We start from the raw sequence: 23,675 nt of genomic DNA on the forward strand, positions 1-23,675 counted from the left end.
ATACTTTACTGCATTGGTTCTCAAATTGGGGTCCGGGGACCCCCAGGGGTACTTGAGGGGGTTCCAGGGGTCCCCAGCTAAATGATGGATAGGAACCAAATGGACCCTTATGGGTCTGTAACTCTGAGTTACTAACAGGTCCATTTGGTTCCATTTGGACACTCTCAGAGTTAAATTAACATTGATTTTACAATATGAATTGGGGTAGAGATAGAAATGCAATTAAATGGGGGTCCGTAGCCTAATGGATGTCAAAGTGGGGGTCCTTTGAAGTTAAAATGGTTGAGAATCACTGCTAGAGAGCCATAAAAACCTTCTCTTATGGGGGTCCCTGGCTTATCTTTTCAAATGGGGGTCCGCGGGCTAAATAAGTGTCAATTTGGGGGTCCTTGAAATGAAAAACTTTGAGAACTACTGCTTTACTGATCCCTATCAGTATATCCTCACATTTGTCTAGGTCCAGTTGTAATTTGCAACCTGGACCTAGACAAGTCTTCTAGCTTACCAAAATAAATGACCCACCACTGTTTTTCTGTAAATACTTTTACTGCTAGTATTGACGATTTATTGTATAGTATTGGATGTCTTTATATGTGTTGATGAATTGAATACATAAGACCACAATGGAAACAAGCCCTGAGCAGCTCCAGATCTAAGTGCCAGTGCATTGTGTGTGTGTGTGTGTGTGTGTGTGTGTGTGTGTGTGTGTGTGTGTGTGTGTGTGTGTGTGTGTGTGTGTGTGTGTGTGTGTGTGTGTGTGTGTGTGTGTGTGTGTGTGTGTGAGAGAGAGAGAGAGAGAGAGAGAGAGAGAGAGAGAGAGAGAGAGAGAGAGAGAGAGAGAGAGAGAGAGAGAGAGAGAGAGAGAGAGAGCCCCTCCTCTTTATACATAAAGCCATCTTCAGGTCTTTATCTCCACTGGATTCTCCATCAACTGTCACCTGCCACCTCTGTCAAACTCACCAGTCACCATCCTTAAAGGAGCCAACCAAGTCCTCTAGGTGAGTCACAACACACGTTGAGTCTGACTTATTTTATGCCATTTTATCATTTCATATTAATTGTTATTCCATTAATAGTTTGTTGTATTCAACATTTCTAAGAGAAACATATTCATGGCTTTCTCGTCGTGTTGAGGGTTGGGCTAGCTTATAGAATTGTGTCAAATTATTTCATTCATTTTCATTACAAAATACTAACCCTAAAACTCAAAAACTATAAAATAAAACTAAACATTTTCAAAAACTAAAAACCACACAAAACTAGCAAACCCGCTTTAAACCCTAATAAAACCAAACTGAAATTTAAAGTAAAAATGAAATACAATTTTAAGCTATTGAAAATGCAAAACTATAATAACCTTGGTGAGGACGACTCATTATACTTCATACCAACTCTTCAGGCATTCTTTTTGTCTTGTCGTCTTTTCCAGCTCAACAATGCCCCGCCACCCTCTCCCCCTCCTCCTCTTGCTCTTCTTCCTTCCTCCGTCTCTGGGCTGCTACGCAGGCTCGGTCGAAGAGTGTCTGATGACCGAGTTTGTCCCGGGTCACAACCTGGTCGGGGAGGGCTTTGACGTGGTGAAGCTGCAGACCACCGGTGCCAGCGTGGTGGAAGTCCAGGGCTATATGGTCGGAGGACACGAGGGGAAATGTACCATCTGTAAAAACCATCTGCTCAACAAGGTCACTATGCTGCAGTGGTTCTTTTTCCATGTCAAAGACCCCCACATTAATATGTATTTGGCCAGGTGCCCCCATCAAAAAAATACTTTGTGCCAAATATTCAAAACATTTCTAAACCGTCACCTTCCTGAACTAATGGCCTAAGTCAGAGGTCTTCAAGGCCAAGGAACCCTTGGCTGAGAGCCAGATAAAGCAGGGACCCCCATTATATATTGTATCGAATATTTATTTTTTCATAGATTTCATAGGCAGCTTCATAGACTTGTTTCACAGCACTATCATGTTGGATTCATGTTAACGTGTATTTCCAGACATTTAACCGTGCACTTAAACAATACTTAGTATACCTGACCTTTCACTCTGTACTCTGCACTTTTCCCCCCTATACTAAACCACTTTGCCGAAAATAGCAGATCTACAAGCGCATGGCGGCTCGCAGCGCGAGGCGTTGTGTGCTTGTAGATCTGCTATTTTTGGCTAAAGTTCTCCTCAGAATAGGAATGCTTGGTTGAAGTGGTTAATGTAAAAATCACACAAAGACCGGACCCCCTGTAGTAACTCTGAGGACCCCCTAGGGGTCCCGGACCCCCTGTTGAAGACCTCTGGCCAAAGTCATTTTTTGAGGAAAATTATATTTTTGCCTAAGTCACCTCTGGTAAAATCGACTATCTCCTAATTGAAAAGGATCATAATGTTCCCACCGCTTTTAGTATAATGATCTATCTCCCTAGTGTGACTTGGGCCAAAATAGGATTATTTTTTTGGCCTAAGTCACATGTTTTTAGCCGCATGCGCTAGCGAGCGGCTCTGTAAACAGCACCAGTCTCTTTCCGACACCTGAGTAAAAAGTGTCGACACCTGAGTGTCATTGGCTGTCCTGGCTGTCCATCACAATTCCCTGTTTTTAAGCTCCCCTTTTAAGCCAATGGGGAGACGAAAATGTAATGGACACGTTAGTCAACGAATTAGACGAGACGAAAATGTTAGGGCGGGACGAATGGAGAAGAGATCCAATCAGAATTACTCTTTTTGAGGGACTAGTTGGGAAGGGAACCAATCAGAACGATCCTCATTGTTAGTTAGGTCTATCCACCCGGAAGCACACCATATAGACGGATTTCCGCGCGACGTCATCACAGAGCAGAATGCGCAATCTGCGCATGCTCGGGGAAAACGAATTGTTGCGCCGTTCACTCTGTTGTTATGTTCGGGAGTTAGATAGCCATAATTCTGCTATTATAGGCATAATAGGCATAATGCTGCTATTATATACAAACAGATCCAACTTCCCGACAAATCATTTTTATTGAGTAAACAAGGTATTACAAACTGCATAATGTAATCTACTTTCATTAAACCCGGTGAAGATCATTTATTTTATGAATGGACATTTGACCAGAGCTGCTGCGTGTAATGGCGCCCTCTATAGGCTACCCCCGGATCTGCACGGTCATATCCTCTCATGTTTACTAACAGGAAACCTGTCTATTAGGGGCCAGCATGGACGAACATCACAACAAGGCAACGCACGGAGTTACACAGCAGAGAGAGAGAGAAAGGGAGACAGCTTCAGCCCAGGAGGGTTAGCCTAAATGCTAGCGTGCTTCATTAGACCTAGTTTGCTTATTAAGTTATTATTTGCCCATGTTCACACTGACTTCAATCTTAGCTATTGTTGGGAAGACCCGTGTGGTGTCACAAAATGTTGCCACCACTTATATAAAAAACTTTAGAGCCTTAATTTGCGACGCTAAATGTTCCCAGGTTTGGCGAGAGAAACAAGCAATCCAAAAAACAAGTAATCAGGTCTATGAAAAGATTGGGGCCAAAAAGCCTGGCACATGCGGCTTTATTATGACTTTGGTCATACTTGTTTATGACTTAGTCTGCAAAGAATCTGTACATCCTTTGGCCTAAGTCAGGTTTAATAAACCTATTTAAATCTCTTATGTTACATAACTGACAGACAGCGTTATTTTTATGTTAATAGTCATAATTTGTTATAAACGTTTTGGGTGAAATGATTAAGAAATATCATATAGTTTTGTTTTGGATCAGTTTTTTATTCTTTTCTGAAAAACTTGAAACTTGAAAACTGAAATAAAATGACTTAGGCCATTCGTTTAGGAAGGTGACGAAATTATAGATCAAGAACCGGCAACCTTATAATTACAACAATAGGCTCTATTCACTATTCACGCGTTATAATACCTGATTTATACTCAAATAGCCGATCTACAAGCTCACAATGCGTCGCAGCTTGTAGATCGGCTATTTTAACGTTAGTTCCATTGATCCAAGCTGGAGCAAAATTGATCGATTGATCATTCAAATAAATATGCTCTGAAAATGCACATGGCCCACCCATCTGACCACTTAACATGGCAGCCAATTGGCTGCCGTGTTAAGTGGTCAGATGGGTGGGACGTAAACGCTTTCAAGATTTTCAAGAGGGCCCTGATCCAGAAAAGGTTTGGAACCACTGATTTAACTTATGGCTTTTAATTAACATATTTGCAGTGGTGGAAAAAGTACTCAAATTCTTTACTTAAGTAAAAGTACCAATACTGCAATATAAAAATACTCTGTTACAAGTAAAAGTCCAGAATTCTACTTGAGTAAAAGTACAAAAGTATTGGTATCAAAAGTAAAAGTACTAAATATTTGAAAATAGCAGATCTACAAGCTCACAACGCGTCGCGATGCGACGCGTTGTGAGCATGTAGATCTGCTATTTTCAAATAGCCTATGTATAAAATAGGGCTAAAGTGGTTCATGTATGTTTCATTATATCATAGTTTATATCTGAAAAGTAACTAGTAACTAAAGTTTTCAAGTAAATGTAGTGGAGTAAAAGTACAATATGTGCCTCTGAGATGTAGTGGAGTAGAAGTAAAAGTATTGGAAATTGGAAATACTCAAGTAAAGTACAAATACCTCAAAATTGTACTTAAGTACAGTACTTAAGTAAATGTACTTGGTTACTTTCCACCACTGCATATTTGTTGTTCCTTTCTTTCTTGTCCATCACTCCAACCATGGGACATGCTGACTCAACTCTTCCTCCTAAATCAGACTCAGAAGCTCCCAGTATCTGTCCGGGACTGGCGCGTCAAGGTCAGTAGACACACACCTCACTCCTTTACTTTATTTAGGATGACAATTTCTATGAAGGGATTTAGGCTCTGGAGATGTAAATGTCTGTCCCGTCTGTCCAATATGGCCAAACAACACATGCTGACATTAATTATGACATGACATTTAAGTAATTATAAAGGCTTCATAATGCCTAATGTGTAATACGTGTGTGTCAGGTTTTAATACTTTAGGTTCAATTTAGGTTGATATACAAGTTAATACACTGGAATTACGACTTAGTAAATTAACAACACAATAGGCTCTATGCACAGCAGCCATATTGGGAATGAATTGGGCCCCTTCCTTACCTCCTTCACAGGTGTCACCAATAATACTAATTAAGGCTCTGTTCCATTTAGTGTGGCATAGTGGTTGTCTTATTTTAAAAGGCCCCCATGACCCTGAGAGTGTACAAATGGAACCAAATAGACCCGTGACACTCTCAGAGTTACACACCCACCTTAAGGGGCCATTTGGGAACCAAAATGGAGTGTTTCTAGTGAGCCAACATGCACAATATCAGCACCCTGACCAGAATGGAACAGAGCCTTCATTAGTATCATTGGTAACACCTGTGAAGGAAGTAAGAAGAGGCCCAATTTCTTTCCAATATGGCTGCTGTGCATAGAGCCTATTTGTTGAAAAAAAAATGGATTGAGTCGACATGGTCAGCCTCTAGAAATGTTTTTGGGATTTAAAAAACATCCAGTTTCATTTTTTTTTTTGCGATTCGCAGTGACATTTTTGTGGTGACAAGACTGTAAATGATATGTGGTGCTTAAAATGGGTGTAAACACAGTTCAATCGATCAGTTGGTTCACACACTTGGATGAAAATGATTACGTGTGGTTCTGTCTGGTTTCAGGTGCTTTGTGACAGTCTGAGCAGTAAGATGTTAGAATCCAGCCAGGCCGTCTTGAAGGATACCAGTGAATCTCTGGGAGACAGTTGGAAGGTTAGTCTGATGTCTCTGTGTGTTTTTACAATTATTGTTGATCTTGAATTGTCTTCTCCACTCTTTCTTCTGACATATCTTTTGTCTGTCAGCATTAGCATTGGTAACCATTGTTTAAATGTATCCTCAAAGGTGCTGTGATATCTTTTGGTTCAAACAAAAAGATTATTGTTAAAACTTTAAAGCTCCATATTCTGACAGTAATACCGTAATTGCAATTTAGAGTGTTTGTTCAGTAACAGGGGTCCCCTGTCTTAATAAACAGAAAATACATATTCAGGTCAGGATACCAATTTCATCCAATCCCCTTTAAAGCTACAATCCAGGATTAATTTTAAAATGATATTTTAACCAATCTGTTTGGAAGAGTATTCATACCATATAACGAGCACATCTGCTGTGGTTGGAGGTCTCCCTACTCATCTGAGGAATTTCAATAATGTTGTCAGGTACTATAGGACACTGACTAGGTGATACATGTCAAGAGAGCTATTTGAAGCAGTGTGAGTCATCATTACTGTACGGACACTGTTGCAATTACCTCTCTCTGTCAGCAGAGGACATCAAATAGGCTCTATGCACAGCAGCCATATTGGGAATGAATTGGGCCCCTTCCTTACTTCCTTCACAGGTGTTACCAATGATACTAATTAAGGCTCTGTTCCATTTAGTGTGGCATAGTGGTTATCTTACTTTCAAGGACCCCCATAACTCTGAGAGTGTACAAATGGAACCAAATGGACCCGTAATAAGACCCCCACCATAAGGGGCCATTTAGGAACCAAAATGGAGTGTTTCTAGTGAGCCATCATGCACGATATCAGCACCCTGACCAGAATGGAACAGAGCCTTCATTAGTATCATTGGTAACACCTGTGAAGGAAGTAAGAAGAGGCCCAATTTCTTTCCAATATGGCTGCTGTGCATAGAGCCTATTCACGGATTGTAGCTATATGTGTATAACGCTGTTCTTTCCTTTGACTATAGAGCCTGTCTCCATAGGTTTATTAAAGGATAATCATTGTTTTCATGATTAAGGTTGGCCTCGGATTCTCAGGCCCTGGTGATGTGCCTCTCGTAGGAACACAATCCAAGTCCTCAAAGTTTGCCCGCATTCACTCCAAAAATGACAAGTTCTCCTTTGCCTCCCATGAGTTCAAATGCCAGTACTACAGGTCAGTACTAACAATGTACCGTACTGTCTAAAGTACAGGTTCAACACATTAACGTTTGACTTTATGCTGACATAATCATTTTGTTCATCAGATTTAGTTAGTTTAAAGATAATTAGGAAATCTGCCTTCCCACACAAGCAAACAGGTCCACATGTTTGAGCCAACTTGGCATCAAAATGTTTTACTGTAAACAGTACTGTAAATATCTACAGCATTTTCATATCATGATAGATGCAGTGTGGTGAATTTCAGAATTGTATATAAAGAAATAATACATCATTTTAATCCCTTTTCCACATTCACTTCCAAAAGGCCTGGCCCTGACCATTGCTGCACAATAGGCTCTATTCACAGCAGCCATATTATGAAGACATTCACAGGTGTTACCAATGATACTAATGAAGGCTCTGTTCCATTCTGGTCAAACAGTCAGAGTCAGGGTGCTGATATTGTGCATATCTACAGTTGGGGTCCAGGGACCCTCATGGGCTTCCAAATGGCCCCTTACTGGTGTGTAATTCTGAGAGTGTACAAATGGAACCAAATGGACCCTTACGGGTCCATTTGGTTCCATTTGTACACTCTCAGAGTTATGGGGGTCGTGGAAACCACTGTGCTAGACTAAATGGAACAGAGCCTTCATTAGTATCATTGGTACACACCTGTGAAGGAAGTGATAATATGGCTGCTGTGCATAGAGCCTATAGCTACAATTCAGGGTGAAATTCAGTTTTTTTCAAATGTATTGTAACGACTTCTCCGTGGCCCCATTCTCCTCTATGATCCGCAGTTTCCGTCTTCAGGCGCAACCACCACCGAGCAAAGACTTGAACGCCGCACTGCTGCACCTCGCTCACTCCTCTGACCATAATAACACCTCCGCCTTCCAGCACTTCATCTCTGTCTACGGCACCCACTTCGTCCGCAGGGTTCACCTTGGGGGTCGCGTGCGCTCCACCACCGCCGTACGCACCTGCAAGGCGGCCCTGAGCGGCCTCGACACCCGCACTGTCAGAGACTGCCTGGAAGCCGAGGCCAGTGCGACCATCAAGGGAGTCACCGTCAGCCCTGAAGCAGAATACTGTGAGCTGCAGAGCAAGAAGTTGAAAATGACCAAGAGCTTCGGTGCTTCCTTCTCAGACCGGGTCACTGAGGTTCAGGGGGGGGGCCGGGAGGTTGGTGACCTCCTGTTCAACCCCAATGGCAGACAGGGCTACGATAAATGGCTCACGTCCCTCGAGAGGATCCCAGGAGTGGTGTCCTACGAACTGAGCCCCCTACACTATCTGGTGAGAGACCGAGTTATTTTTTATGTAGGAGGTTAACAGATGTGTAAAGTAAAATACACTGCCTTTGATCATTTAGATGTACTCTGTTGTAAGCAGGACACACAAATGTCCTGCTTTCTAAACGCCATAGGACAATAAAACATTTTCAGAAAAGAACCTGTCATCCTCGTCATTGTAGGTCGTGGACCACCCCACACTGAAGTCCAGACTGCGAGCCGCCATCAGAGATTACATCAGATCCAGCGATGTGTCACTACAGTGTCGCTCCCGCTGCTCTGTTGGCCAACAGAACCAGAACTGCGCGTGCCATTGCAGCAATCACCGTATGGTGAACGCTGACTGCTGCCCCGAAAGGCCAGGCGTGGCCCAGTTGAGTGTGACAGTGGTCAACGGCTCGGCCCTGTATGGAGACATTACAACCAAGACGGACGGCTACGTCAAGGTGTCATACGGCACCCAGGGCTTTCAAACAAGGACGATCAACAACGACGATTTCCCACGCTGGAATGAACAGTTCAACATCGGAACCGTGGACCTGGCGAACAAGACGTAAGTCAGTCAGGGTGCAAACGTGATATGATAAAGTATATTGGCCAACAATAAAAATGTAAGATATGAAAGATGTTGTGTTTCCATCAGTGAAAGTTGAAAATGACATCCTACTCCTGCTTTCTCCACCAGCTTGCTGTGTTTCGAGGTTTGGGACCAAGACACGATGTGGTTCGACAGACTTCTCGGCAAGGGAGCTGACACACCCACCCGAGGTCTGAACGTTTACAAGACGTTCAAACTGAATCATGGTACTCTGACTGTGAAGATCAGCGCGGAGTGTGGCCCCAGCCTTCAGGGGACATGGTGCGAGCAGTATGCTGCCTCGCCGGAGTAAATTGACCATCTGCAAGCTCACAACATGTTGTGATGTGACGTGTTGTGAACTATATCGGCCAATTCTGCTTCTTTTTTTGTCTCTGTTAAAGAATTTTGACTATAATTACATGTCTAAAATACTGATGCCAGGTAGAAAGTGCTGAATGTATTTACATTTTTTGTTTCTTCTTTTTCTTTTTAATTCTTCTTCTCTGTGAAGCATGTTGAGCTGCACTTGCTATATGAAATGTGCTTTAATAAAATAAAGTTTGATTTGATTTGGTGACTGATTTGTGCTGCAGCCAGTTGTGATTAAAACACAAGAGCAAAATGATGCTCTTAAAACCAGGCATGGTGGTATGTAAGCTACTGGAACTCACAGGCTGCTGTTTTAGGTCCCCTCCTTTTTTCCCTCTACACCCAAATCTTTTCACCAAAAATAGCTTATCTACAAGCTCATATAACATTGCAACACTTTGTGAGCTATTAGTTCGCCCCCAGAATAAGGACACTAGGGTCCATGTGTTTATAACACTTTATAAACACACTCTCATCTTGTAGACTGGCTATCTTGCCAAATCTTTGTGTATTTTTGTCAAATGTTTGCCTATTACGATATGCATAGAATAGGGACATTAGAGTTCATGTGGGCCCCTGTCTGGACAGTACATGATATATCCCCTGTAGCAGTCAGTTCAACCATGCCATGGCAAGCAGCATTTATTTTATTCTCATTTATATTTATTTAACAGCAATGAAATGGTAACGTACAGATTAAAATCTTAGGCCTTACTCAGTTTAAAAGAGGTTTTCAAAGTTGTAAAACTTGTTTTCAGAGAAAGGAAGGAATAGGGCAAATAGATGGAAAAAAGAAAACAAATGAGATGGACAGAAAAGGAAAAAGGAAAAAGAGGAACAAGTGGATGAGAGGAAAAAGAGACGGACTTGTGTAAATGGTTTGGCTTCTGTGTGCTGTTGTGCTACATGGAAAAATGTTGACTGCTATTCCTAAATGAATGTATCTTTCATTCACAACATATACGATTTGAGTTGTATTTATTGTTAGGCAGGACGGCCTAAGGAAAAGGCTGGAGACGTTTTCACCTCTGTATGTGGCTATGAACGGCTAATCTCAGGCACCCACCAATCAGTGTGAAATCAGTGTTTCACATTTTGGCCTATAACTTTTGAACCGTAAGTCATACAGTAAAAAAAAAAACTACTTAGATCATGACGCAACCTCCCCTATAGGCCACGGCTGACAAGATTGTCCACACTTTTTGCTACTACTCATATAGATTATGTCAAAAACAGGTAACTCCGCACACATTATCTCTGTAGTCATGTGTGATACAGAACATTTTTCATATTACCTTCCGATTGGCTATGATGACTGACTTCCAAAATCATGCGGGTGAAGCCAGGGGCCCAGGGCTGTGGGGGGGGTTTCTTGTTTATTTTCATTAACAAAACAAATATATTTTACACACTAAAGGGATATTTCACTTTCAAATAAAACAAACATAAAAAAATATAATGCATGAGGCTGTGATTTTTCTTTTACTTTTTTCATTTATGTTTTTTTTTATTTGAAAGAGAAATATCCCTTAGTTTAAACAACAAAGGAAATATAATTATAAACAACATACAAATTTACAACAAATACATTTGTTGTAAATATAGTGTAGTAGATAGGCTAGTAACGTTTAATAATGTTTCAAACTAAAGATTGTACAGATAGGCCTAAGCATGTCTGTTCTCCAGGATGTGTGTAAGTGTAGGTACTAGGTAATGATGACGTATCTTATGGGGAAGTGATGAGGGATATGTCTCATTTCATAACCCGACGGTGTCGTGTCGCGAGGCCGAAAATAGCCAGATCTACAAGCTCACAGCGGGTCTCGGAAACGACGCGTTGTGAGCTTGTTTATCTGGCTATTTTCGGAAGGCGTTCAGTAATACACCACGTGACCGCGCCCCTCTCTCGCTATCACTGTGTGGCGTAATGACGTCCACCACGCCTCAGTGTGTGTGTGCGAGGTGGGGACTATGGGTGGGGAGCAGTGTTGCCATGTCCGCTTATTATAAGCGACTTTTGGCTTGTTTTTTAAAGTGCAGTTGTTTATTTGGGCTTGTAAGTGTAGTTGCTTATTGTGTACTATTGGCTTGTTTTTAAAGTGTAGTTGTTTATTTGGGCTTGTTTCTAAAGTGTAGTTGCTTATTTTGGGCTTGTTTCTAAAAGCTTTTTTAAAGCTTTTTAGGCGTCATACTTTTTGGAGTTAGGAGGTTTTGTCCATCATTGATAAGAACAGCTGAATGGACCTCCACGTGGCACAGGCAGACAGGCTGACTAATAAGCGATTTAAACGCCGTAGGATACATTTTACTTTCCGGCGAATGTCAAACATCTGTGTCTCGGACTACCTTTACTTTTTGGATAGATGTTGCGAAAAGAGTGATCTTCACACTCACACTTGATTGATTGATTGATTGATTGATTGATTGATTGATTGATTGATTGAATACTTTATTTAGAAATGTGCAGGAAAAAGATCTGCTATTTTTTGAAAAATCGTGAAAATGTGTGCAAATCTTTGAATATATATTTAAAAAAAATATATACATATTTAAAGATTTGCACAAATTTTCACATAAAAAACAAAAAATAGCAGATCTACAAGCTCATAGCTCGGCACTCGGTGCCGCACTATGAGCTTGTATATCTGCTATTTTTGAATAGCCAAAGAAATCTAAAAATGACACAGATACTTTCCCGGCTAAATGGGTTAAATGGCTTTTTAAAAAGCCATTTAAGCTATAACTAGGCTAAGTTTGAACTTTAGTGTGAGGTGGTGCAACTGACCCCTGGGTTGCTTGTTTCTCTCGCAGAACCTGGCAACGCCGCTCAGTGTGCGCGAGGAGGAGGTGGGGAGAGGAATGTGTCAGTGAAGGAGCAGCAGCAGTGTGGCAGTCAGTCACAGATTGAAGCCGTTAGAACGGACGCTTCTCATTGAATTTGACAGACAAGAAGCCTTTCTGTTTGTAATAATGGCATATCACAGCCCGTACAGAGCCCAGCCGCATATGAACCAACAACAACAACAGCAACAGCAACAACCACAGCAACAACAACCGCCCGACCAGGCTTTTCTGTGGAATATCTTCCAGAGGTGAGTACAAATACACATTCCAAATGCCATGTCCTCCTCTCTTGTTGTGAGTGGGATATCATTAAAAAAAAAAACACATTCCATGTTCTCTCTCTTGTCTTACGTGTAAAGTCATGACTTCGTATTACAAACCTGCTGTTTTGTGCTTGTGTAGCAGAGGAGGATTACCCAACGGGCCGACTGGGCCCAGGCCCAGGGGCCCCTGAGCTAGGGGGGCCCCTGAGCTTGAGCCTCTTTTTTTTTTTTATAAAAAAAAATGTTAACATATTTTTTTAACAATTTTAACATAAAAAAAACTAATAATTTCCCTTATTAACCGCAATATAACCGAACAATTTCTTTGTATTTAAGTTATAGGTAAAACATGCATTATATTAGCCCATCTGCCGCCATGCACAGACGTTTTTAACCGAAAAAAAACCTATTAATTTCCATTATTAACCGAGATTTAACCGCAAAAATTTCGCGCGCGCTTCGCGTGCGCGGGAGGGGGGTGCGCGCGCGTGCACCCACGGAAGGGGGAGGGGGGGCCTTTTGCGTGTCTCGGCCCAGGGGCCCGTTTCTTCCTAATCCGCCTATGTTGTGTAGGGCATTTTTTGACCGTTAACCGCGTTCATTTGACATGGTTTGTCTCCTTGTCCTTTACGCAGTTATAAGCATTAAACTTTCCCTTCACGAAAGCGAAAGGAAAGAGGGGGGGGGTTATTGAGACAGACTATGGAGATTTCAAATGGTGTGTGTGTGTGTGTGTGTGTGTGTGTGTGTGTGTGTGTGTGTGTGTGTGTGTGTGTGTGTGTGTGTGTGTGTGTGCGCGTGCGCGCGTGTCTCTCTCACACACTCACACTCACACTCTCTCACACACACACACACCCACACACACCCACACACACACACACACACACACACACACACACACACACACACACACACACTGTGTGTGTGATTGCTCATTCTTTCCTTTTGAGGTTCAGGGCTTCCTGCAGCAGTGTGTGTAGTGTAGCCATAGTGTTGTAGATGCATATAATTATACCGCGAACTTCTGTAGAAACTAGAAATAATAAACATCAGTGCACATACGTGGGTTTATGTGGGCTGCTGGTTCTTATCACTCACAAAAATCACTCACAGGAATGCAGACCAGTTACCATAGTTCGTGGAAGTGAAGACAGTCTGTGATGCAAACAGCCTGAACTGTCCTGTGGTCTTCAGTCAGATAAACTGGTCTGGTCTAACCAGGGCAGGTCCCACACCAAAGATGACTCTCCACCAAAATGACTACTTCCTCCTTTACTGTAGTGACCACCGACTCAGTCACAAGGGATTTGTACAGTATTATAGCTATTTATAGGCAATTATACTTCTCCACCGTCAGAAGTTAGAAGTGTGTCAAGATCAGCTGCCTGGAAGAAGGTCGTCCCAGGCAAGAGTGTGTGTGTGTGTATGTGTGTGTGTGTGTGTGTTGGGGGTAGGTTGGTTAAGTTGCTTTGCCACTGTTGGGATTAAGCTATAGACTTATGTAATACTGCAGAGGATCATTAGTTTAGACCATGCTCCTTTGCTTTTTCACACAATTGAGATGCTGCAGGCGTCGCAAGACTTGAAAAAACATATACAAAATAGTTATGGGTGGCACAGCCCCTAAAACGGTCCCAAGGTATTGGGTATTCCTCCAAGCTTACACTGATTTGTAGGGAGAGTTTTCTCTCTCCCCCCTCTCTCTCTCTCTCTTCACCATCTCTAGGGCATACCGAACCTTGATCTCTCATAACTGTCTCACACGAACACCTATCTCTCTTGAGAATCACAGACACACGCATGCACGCACGCACGCACGCACGCACGCACGCACGCACGCACACACACACACACACACACACACACACACACACACACACACACACACACACACACACACACACACACACACACACACACAAGCTCTCTGCAGGGACAGAGAATAGATTGGATAGTGCTGCGGACAGCCTCATTATTCCTTCTCATCTGCATCCCCTTTAGTGTTTGGCAGAACTGTGCTGGAATTCCCTCAGTCATGTGATCAGAATCACTAGAGCATATGTACAAAGAGCTCTCTCTCCCCTCGCTCTCTCGCTCTCTTTTTCTCACACACCTACCTTTATATGACTCACTCACCAGTCCACATGTTAATGATTTTATTGGTGGTTTGGCTGAGTCATGCTTTGGAATGATTCCCCTTTCTTACATATGCTTTATGACTGTCTCCATGACTACACATCATATGACAATCAACAAACCAGAAATAGAAGTCACCCTCATGTGCCTTGACACTCTGTGTTGTGTTGTTGACCACTGTTCCGGGTCAATAGCCGTGTAATAACAGCTTGTAACAGTACAATGGCAGTACTAGTCATTAGTAAACAATGTTGTCAGTCCCTGAAGCCTGATTTGTTTCCATGACATGGCATTATTTGACAGTCGACCAGATCAGAAAGATCTTTTGATATTTTTAACCGATAATTTCAATATGAGAATGCCAGTAATAAATTCACACTATAATCTTTTAAAGGTATTTTTGCATATCATTGCTAATGAAATAAACAATTTAACATTTTCACATAGGCATTGTGTCCAACAGGACAAGCCATTGGTCTCTCCCTGTAAAAGTCTCTCTTTTTGTTATGTTATGATTAATCATGTTATGATTAATACTCAACAATGATGCTGTTTGCAGGGCCTAATTCTTTTTGACATGACTTGTTATCGTCATTCTCATTCTTCATGCATGTGTTGTGACATTGTTGAAGTTGAGAGCGCTGAGCCTCAAGTCACAAACAATAGCAGACATTGTTAGATAAGAGATGGACACATAATGCAACCGTACGCAAACATCACAGTGTACTGCAGGACTGTTTGACTGCTACTTTAGGCCGACTACACTGTTGTAAGGAACCCATGGCCACACTGGATTGAAAACGGTGTTGTGTTTCATAATAAAACTATGAAACGTACCACTCATTCATTCTAGTCTGTCCTTGAATGGATCAACGGTAATGAGTGGGATTTTACAGACAAGGGATTTTCTCATTGTGTTATCAGTCAAAATAGAGTGAATCATTCTCTGATTTGATCACAGAGGACAATGTGACGTAGCGACCAGAACTTGTTTGGTGTCATAGCAGAGCATGTATATTACACATAAGTGATGATTGAGAGGGATTAGATTAGATTAGATATTTTTTTAGGTATGGGTAGACGTTTACCAGCTCAGGCTTACAACCTCTCAACTTTAGGTGCTTGGTGTAAGCAGACCCAGCCAAAAAGTGTCTTTATTTTTCCAAGCATAGCAGCCTTGCTTAGTTTCTAACATCTTTATGTGGAAAAGTAGAGCGGGGGGTGGGGTTATGTTCCGTTAGACATGTTCCAACCGGTTTGCCACAGAGGAAAAAGTGAAACATAGAAATGTTGGACTAAAATAATGGCCTCCATCAATAGGACATACGCTGTCGCGCTCATTTTGTGGGGAAGTGTTTACAGCATCATTGTTGATGCACAACACACAGATGGTTGGCTTACCTACACACTCCAGGCAAAAGAGAAGTTTAATGATGCACTTACTTTCAGTTTCAATCTTCAGTAGCTTGTAAAAACAAAACTGGTGAGCTGAAGTTTTACCAGAGGGAGGGAGGGATGGAGGGAGTAGGGAAGTGAAAAGGAGAAATACACACAAACACAAACAAAGCTCTGAGTCTATCCAACAGTATTTGGTGAAGGTTGGGTAGCCCCACACTTGTGACGGCATTTACCTAACCACTTCTCAACGTCAATGTCACAAAGCTGCCCTTTATGGAGGCATGCTGGGACCCATTTATTTTTCCCAAGGCCTAGCGACTGGGTTGGTCGCTAGGCCTCCTTGTACTTTTTTCCCTCCTTTTCTTTGAACCGTTATTCATGCATGAAAAAGTTACAGGCAGGGTAACCGGCACTGAGTCGGTTGCACACATAAAAGTGCAACAGTGCACAGAAAAGCAGAAACATAGTGGGGAGAGATGACGTCGCGGCACACAAACTCCCACTGCTGGGATTCAAACCCACAGCCCACGCAGTCAACACTGGCCCGGCCATGTGTTTTCCTTTGGGAATTCCCCCGTCTGCGTCTACTGCCCTGCCCATTCTCTTCTCTCCTCCCTCCACCCTCCCCGTCTTGGTATTCAAACACTGTTTGTTAAACGTTCTCTTAGGTCGACCGGTTGGGCTGGGGCGGTTGCTAAGGAACAACTGAGTCACTGGTGGATTGACTAAGACATTTCATAACTGTGAGGGCCTGTTATTTTAGCGTCCACGTTTCTAGGTCTGAGAGAAAGATGTTACAGTTGAGGGACATTGTTTTCTCTGAAATGTCTTGTTGCTAAGACAGAACACACTTGAGATGCATTTGTGAAAAGTTGTAGCCTAAGTGAAATGAAACTTAAAGTGGCAATTGAACCGAATGTTCAATTGCCATTCTGTTTGTTTGTCATTGCACGCATTGCCATCTCAGTGGCACAGGACATAACATGCCCACTCAATCACCACCATACCCTACCCCTACCTCGCTCCGGGCGCTGGTACTGAACGTGGAGGAAGCAATTAGCAAAAGGGCTCGCTTAATTGGGAAAAGCTTGATACCTGCAGTCATAGTTACTTAAACTAAACAGCAGACGTAGCTGAATAGGCCTGAGGGGTGTACTGCTGTCTATTGCTGTTATTGTGTGCTGTTGTATGTATTGTTGTCTGGTAAGTACAGTGCTGTAGAAATACATTTCCCCTTGTGAGACAATAAGGTCTTAAGTCAACGGTGTCAACATGGATGATTTCCCATTTAGACCTGGGGCCGAAAAACGGTTCTAAAAACGCCTTCTAAATCCTGACCTAAAATTCAATTTTTAACTTTTAAATTAATGTTAAATTAAATATAATAAAATATATATATGTATATGTGTGTATATATATATATATATATATATATATATATATATATATATATATATATATATATATATATATATATATATATATATATATATATATATATATATATATATATATATATATGATTCTGATTCTCTGCAGTTGTGTTAGCTTTTTCTGAGCAAAATCAAGTTTGAGTTAATTTATTCACTCATGTTTATACATGAGTGATACGAACTAGAACAAATGATGGAAAGGAAAATACAGATCATGCAGGTGAGATAAAAACCCTAAGGGCCTCATTAAAATAACTCACCCTCAAACACCAGGCAACAATAGCAGGAACATGCTTTAGTCAACCAGCTATACCTCAGATACATAGCCGGAACTTGACTTGACAACATACTGTACTCTATTATGTTGTATGACATATGTTGTATGACAACTATAAAATAGGGGGGCTTAAGTGGCTAGTCAAATTAATCAATTTAGTTGGTTATTAAACATCTACTAGAAGTGCTAAGGTGACCGATTGGCCAAGGCTCCAACATTTTTACATGTCCAGAGATGCAAGTTTGGGGTTTTTACTTTACCTCAAATATCTTCCATTAACAGTCAAGTGCAGCTTAAATAATAATGAAGGCCTTGAATAACAAAAATCTAAATAAGACTTTCCAAAATACAGAAAACGAAAACAACACGAAGATAAACTAAAGAACAACAACCTAAGAAGAACTTAACCCTTAAGACCTGGAACTTATCTCTGTCACTTTAGATTTCTTTGGCTATTCAAAAATAGCAGATATACAAGCTCATAGCACGGCACCGAGTGCCGCGCTATGAGCTTGTAGATCTGCTATTTTTGAAAAATCGTGAAAAATATTTTTAAAATATTTTTTTTCGATTCTTTTTTTAGGATTTTGAAGCGGATTTGAAGATTTTTAGAAGCGGCCTCAGGTCTAAGAAACTGTTTTAACAGGTGACACCCTTACACTAGGGCCCTGGCAGCTCTCCCCTAGGTGTTTACAGCTTTGTACTTCAAGTCCAACTGATTCACTGCCCCTGCAGCCTCCGTCTTATAGGGAGTGGATGCTACCACATGTTCCCTATAGCCTATGACTGATACAACCACTTGAATGGATGTTGTACAACATAAATGTGTCACATTTTTAGGTACCAATATAATCAAAAAGACAACATAATAATTCTCTTGAATACAGCCAGACAAACACCCCTCCTCCTAGTCTACAGTACTTGGCACCCTCCAATCTACTGAGGAGTGCCAGCACTGCAGAGGAGAAACAGGTGACCACCAACAATCAATTGACTTCCCACAGTTCCAATAAATACACATTTAAAACCATTGCAGTCCTTGAGATGAAATGCAGAATATTTAAGAAACATGCACTACAGTCACTTCAAAGAGTTACTTCCAAGTCACTGGTGGTGCAATTAGTGATTGGACGCATCTGGGTGGTGTGTGCATGCCCACATGTCCTCAATCAGTGTGTGAGTAATGTGTATAGGGCACGGGCTGCCCCACGACAAGACGTTTTTCGCTTTGGTTTTGTTGATATATGAAAACATCCCCCAAAACCGCACTTCTCGATGATTCAATGAATCGGAAAAACGGTCGGCAATCTCTATAGATTCTAGAATAATCGCTAAGAAGATGATCGATAGTTGCAGGCAGCCCTACCCTGATCATATGACAGAAATCTTTATCGACAGACACTGAATAATGTGAAAGCGGTGAGGCAAACAGTCATGATGTGATGCTAAGATTTGCCTCAATTGGCTTAGGGACTATTTAGCTTCTTCCAGGAACCCTGTAGGTCTGCGGGCCCGGCTTTGGGAAACACTACAGCATCTAAAGGGTGTTGTTAGCTTTACTCTCACTTTTCACCTCTCAAGATGCCGCAATGAGATTACAATTACACTAGACCGACATTACTTACAGTAAGGCTCACCATGTGTGTGGTTCTCAACTTTCACTGGGGCTTAGAATGCGCGTGCACGCGCACCACACGCTCTCCTTTGACCGGTCTCAGGGGAGTGCTGACTGCACAAGCTGCCTTGTGTTTCCTGGCCATAGACCTTCATTCATTCTCAATGGGCTGTTAAAAGCCTTACAACAAGCTCAGAAGGATGAGGTTTCAGTGGGCGAGTGTCATCCCCTGGCTCCATTGTCAGATGATATCTGTGTTTTCTGTGCATGTCCATCAGTGACACGTGTCCGTTGCCCATCCAGAGCCTGTGGGCACACTTATGCACGAGTTAGGATCTATTGTGGGTGTGTTACACACTCAGAATGTGTGTGACGACAAGTATGTATATGTCAGACTATACATACTTGTATAGTCTGACATATACATAATTGTCGTCACACACATTCTGAGAGTGTGTGTGTGTGTGTGTGTGTGTGTGTGTGTGTGTGTGTGTGTGTGTGTGTGTGTGTGTGTGTGTGTGTGTGTGTGTGTGTGTGTGTGTGCGTGCGTGCGTGCGTGCGTGTAAATGAATGTATGCGTCTCTGGGCGTAATTAGGCAAATGTTAGATTGTTATATTGTGACTGTGTGTGTGTGTGTGTGAGAGAGAGATTAATGTAGCTGGTATCTCATCTGTGTTTTCCACTGCAGGGTTGACAAGGACAGGAGTGGTGTGATATCAGACTCAGAACTTCAACAGGCCTTATCAAACGGTATGTATCCTATGTGCCTGTCTGACTATCCGTCTGTCTGTCTCTCTCTCTGACTGTCCCAAACTCCCTAGCTCTTTCTCTGTCACTGTTCCTGTCCTTCTGTCTCACCCGCATAATTAGGACGTACTGTCTCTCCCCATCTCTCTCTTTTTCATCTTCCTGTCTCCCCCCCCTCCCTTTCATCGGCCCGTCTGTTTGCCTCCGTCTCTTGCAAAGATGCCGTTTTGACACAATCCTTTCTTACCTCCCTTTCTTCTCCTCGTTCCCTCTGTGTCTCTGTCCTCTGTTATCTCCTTTCCACACGTCTTTACTCTCTGTAACTCTCCTCTTTCAATCCTCTGTCAAACCCCAGAAGAAAATGGATGGATTGGGGATTTATTTTTATCCCAGCATGGCCGGTGATCAGAACAAGGAGTGGAGTTTTATTTTTATCACAATACAGGGCAGGTGAAAAGTTATAGCTTCAATGGAGACATTTCCTGCTTTCTGAACGAGACGAGAAAATAAGTCTCACTATCGCTGCCACAGGATGCATGCAAACTAGGGACAGTTTTTGAAGCTGTGGACAGGGAGTGGGACATGAAGCGTCATCACAGGCTGACAAGCGATTAAAGCTAGGCAAATATATCAAACTAGACGGACCGAACTTCTAGTAGCCTGGCCCGCACGTCAGAGACAGTGACGGTAGAGCGTGTAAACGTTCATTATCCACCTGTCACCCAACCCTATAGGCTGTATACTATTATTACAATGACGACGTGAAATCCTTTTCCTTTTCATAACTGTCGCGGTATATGGCGTTCCAAAGCTCAAGTGTCCTCCTTGTACACACACACACACGCACGCACGCACGCACGCACGCACGCACGCACGCACGCACGCACACACACACACCAGTCACACCTCACATGTTGGCTACATGTTTGGTTTATAGGCAGATAAACAGGGTTTAATGGTTCCATTTACACTGTTGAGTGAAAAATAGATAGCCTATTTATGAACACTGAGGAGTGAGGATTGTACTTCTGTTCTGATGAGAGAGTAAAAAAAACTACTCAAATGCCACTCACATCTCACAGGTATACTACGCTTCATTTGGCTTTGAGGCAGAAAACTAAATGTAATATATAACTCGGAACGAATGTGTGTCTCTGCTGTCTGGGAGAGGAAGATATGCCCTGAAAGCTGCAGTGGCAAGCAATCCACTTCGTGAAAAATACCAGAAGTTCTGTCGCGTTGACTTTGGAGAAAAATATATATTCACTGGTAGGGACAGAAACAATATTTACTTAAGTTACACCGATCAACTTTTCAAAGTGAAATTGTGTGAAAAAGTGTGTGATGTATCACTGCTGGTGTAAAAGGCAGTTCCACATATATCACAGACTATTATTTGGACACATGAACATTGAGGATTTTACAGGATAGAGTGGTGCGCTAGTGAGGCATAAAATCTGCCAAACAACAAATCCAAATGTATAATGAACAATGAAAAGTACACTGTCCAAAGGCTACAGGTATGATCGATGGATTCATTTGGCGGCGGTAACGTTAGCTTTTTCTCGCCGTCAGTTGATGCTTCATATCCATAAGAGTCAAACCGCCGTGCTCATTTGTTTTTTTCCGGAACACAGTTCTTATACGACGCGATATTAAACACGTCTATGGGAATTCAGAATGGAGGAGAAAAAAACGTGACCCAGGTAGGATGCGTAAATTACGTCAGACTTCGGTGCTCTATATGAAAACTTCTTTCTATGTTGCTTCCCCTTTAAAGGACCACTTCTCCCATTTTCAACTTTTATATAATTGGTCCGCGCTAATGCTCATTATAAGATGGCACCATTTCTCTCTGCTCACTGTCTCAGAGGAGGGCTGTGGACAGTTCAGAAACCTGCTTAGCAGTGACATCATCGGTAGGCAGGTTTGGTAATCTCATACAAGATTTCAAACTTTATATTTTCTTTTGTATTGACGCAAGAACAATGGCTTCTAGTTCTATTTGAGCATGGTAACTTTCCAAGAAGAGAAAGGCTGTTTCTATTACCTTGGAATCCTCATCGATAATTTCACTGGTAGGCAGGTTTCTGAACTCTACACAGCAGATATTCGCCAGCGAGTATTTCACATTTCCGTCATCATTTATCATCTATCTGTCACGCCCTGGTGTCTAAAAGCATTTAATATGTGTAGTATTAAAGACATGATGTAAAAAATATGGAGGTACGTTTTGTGACAAGATCCAGATAGATGGAGTATCAACAACACTTTGCCCGCCCTCCTTGTGATGAGCTGTTGTGAATGGTGATGGTGCAGTGCTTCAGAATGTGTCTGTACCCATGTGTAGGGCTGCCCCTCATAGAGCCAGCCCTCCCTGTGACTCCCCCCTACACACTCTATCCCTCTCAGCATTGCTGCACTCTTTGGCCGTTAAAAAATACTAAAGGAATTGGAATTGGAGTGTGCTGTTCAGTGTTGAAGTTCGAGTGCCGCGCTATGAGCTTGTAGATCTGCTATTTTTGGGGGGGAAATCGTTAAAATCTTTAAAGAGGTGGTGCCATGTTTTTGCACTTTTTCTGTTTTTCATGTGTCTATGAGGTTGATAGAACTTCATTAAGCCCCCCGGTGGTGTTTTTATGGTGTTTTATGTCTTCTCTGACTATTTTGAGTTTCTACCTGGAGGCTGAAACCTTGAGGGTCAAACGTGCCAATAGAAAAACAGCGCTTTAGTGACACAGTAAAAACATACCCTCCCCCTCATTATCATAACACAACAGGTGTGGGCATGAGGAGGAGGAGGGACTAGGACAGGTGGGTGGTGCTAAGGTGGTGGAGGAGGTGCGAACCAGGTATACTTAATGAACTGGAGGCGTGTCCACATAAAAACATAATTTTAACAATTTCTGTACACTTTTTTGAAAGAAATCTTCCTCCTAGTATAACCATAATACCTGATGATTATGTTTTAGGGGGCGGGGATCACTGAAAATCACGGCACCCCGTCTTTAAATATATATTTAAAGTGAACATTTGTAACTCAAATCTTTGCTTCTGGGGATTCTACAAATGTCTTCTAAATCTTTTTTTTTAACACTTTTTTGAAAAAACTGTAATGTTGCTGTAATATCAGTGGTTCTAAAACTTTTTCATATCAAATGCCCCCCAAAATGATATGATAAAATAGATATGACCCCCCCAGAAGTTGTAACATGAGTAAAAAATGTGCGCAAAAAAAAGATTTTTCAAAAATAGTAGATCAAGCTCTGAATAGCAGCTCTACAAGCTCATAGCACGACACAGAGTGCCGCGCTATGAGCTTGTAGATCTACTATTTTTGAATGGACAAAGAAATCTAAAGATGACACACAGATGCGTTCCCGGTCTTAATGGATTAATCACTCCTTAATTCTAGTGAGGAAATTGCAAGTCTGATCCAAGACCACTGTATAATAACAACATCAACCATTATTGAATGAAATCACTAAAGTAGCTCCTGCAGTGTGGAGCGTGTTGACTGTATTGTAGAATTCGATTTGATCTGAGACATGGAACGGCTGGGGAAATAGGCTGGTACAAAAAGTGTGATGGAATTGGATGATTGGTGCAACTGTGATCCCTCAACAATAACACCGCTAGTGTGAGAGGCTGTGGCACTATTACTGTCAACAGTAGGGTTTTTCCTACTCTGCCCAGTTAGACACAAAGCATTAAGCGTGCATGGCTCTGCATGTGTCAAATGGTTGAATTAATGGCGTGTGCCATGTTCTCCATCCG

The 23,675-nt window shown here is 42.0% G+C and overlaps 3 protein-coding genes across 3 annotated transcripts in view; 2 read left to right on the top strand and 1 right to left on the bottom strand.

Moving 5' to 3' along the window:
- LOC311038477 (serine/threonine-protein kinase RIO3-like) overlaps positions 1-23,675 on the bottom strand; it is a 354,170-nt gene that overhangs the window by 44,297 nt on the left and 286,198 nt on the right. The gene's annotated exons all lie outside the window — the stretch shown is intronic.
- LOC311038894 (perforin-1-like) lies at positions 955-9,335 on the top strand. The gene is made up of 8 exons (XM_084048520.1): positions 955-998; positions 1,430-1,682; positions 4,758-4,799; positions 5,686-5,775; positions 6,814-6,950; positions 7,741-8,239; positions 8,418-8,788; positions 8,921-9,335. Exons 2-8 carry the CDS (start codon positions 1,437-1,439, stop codon positions 9,123-9,125), a joined length of 1,590 nt encoding a protein of 529 aa, XP_083904646.1. The 5' UTR covers positions 955-998; positions 1,430-1,436; the 3' UTR covers positions 9,126-9,335.
- Positions 12,031-23,675, top strand: part of pdcd6 (programmed cell death 6) — a 29,907-nt gene continuing 18,262 nt past the window's right edge. Inside the window, exons 1-2 of the mRNA XM_084048035.1 lie at positions 12,031-12,276; positions 19,840-19,901. Coding sequence (XP_083904161.1) covers positions 12,155-12,276; positions 19,840-19,901 — 184 coding nt within the window. The 5' untranslated portion in view covers positions 12,031-12,154. The remainder of the gene's footprint in view (positions 12,277-19,839; positions 19,902-23,675) is intronic.

This window comes from Gymnoscopelus microlampas (genome assembly GCF_963454915.1).
Source record: "Gymnoscopelus microlampas genome assembly, chromosome: 22".
NCBI classification, from domain to species: Eukaryota; Metazoa; Chordata; class Actinopteri; order Myctophiformes; family Myctophidae; genus Gymnoscopelus; species Gymnoscopelus microlampas.

Excerpts from the sequence above, each read along its gene's own strand:
- LOC311038894 (XM_084048520.1), top strand. The coding sequence starts at position 1,437 with ATGCCCCGCCACCCTCTCCCCCTCCTCCTCTTGCTCTTCTTCCTTCCT. Across the intron at positions 5,776-6,813 it reads CTCTGGGAGACAGTTGGAAG|GTTGGCCTCGGATTCTCAGG; the intron begins GTTAGTCTGATG and ends TTCATGATTAAG. Across the intron at positions 6,951-7,740 it reads TTCAAATGCCAGTACTACAG|TTTCCGTCTTCAGGCGCAAC; the intron begins GTCAGTACTAAC and ends TATGATCCGCAG.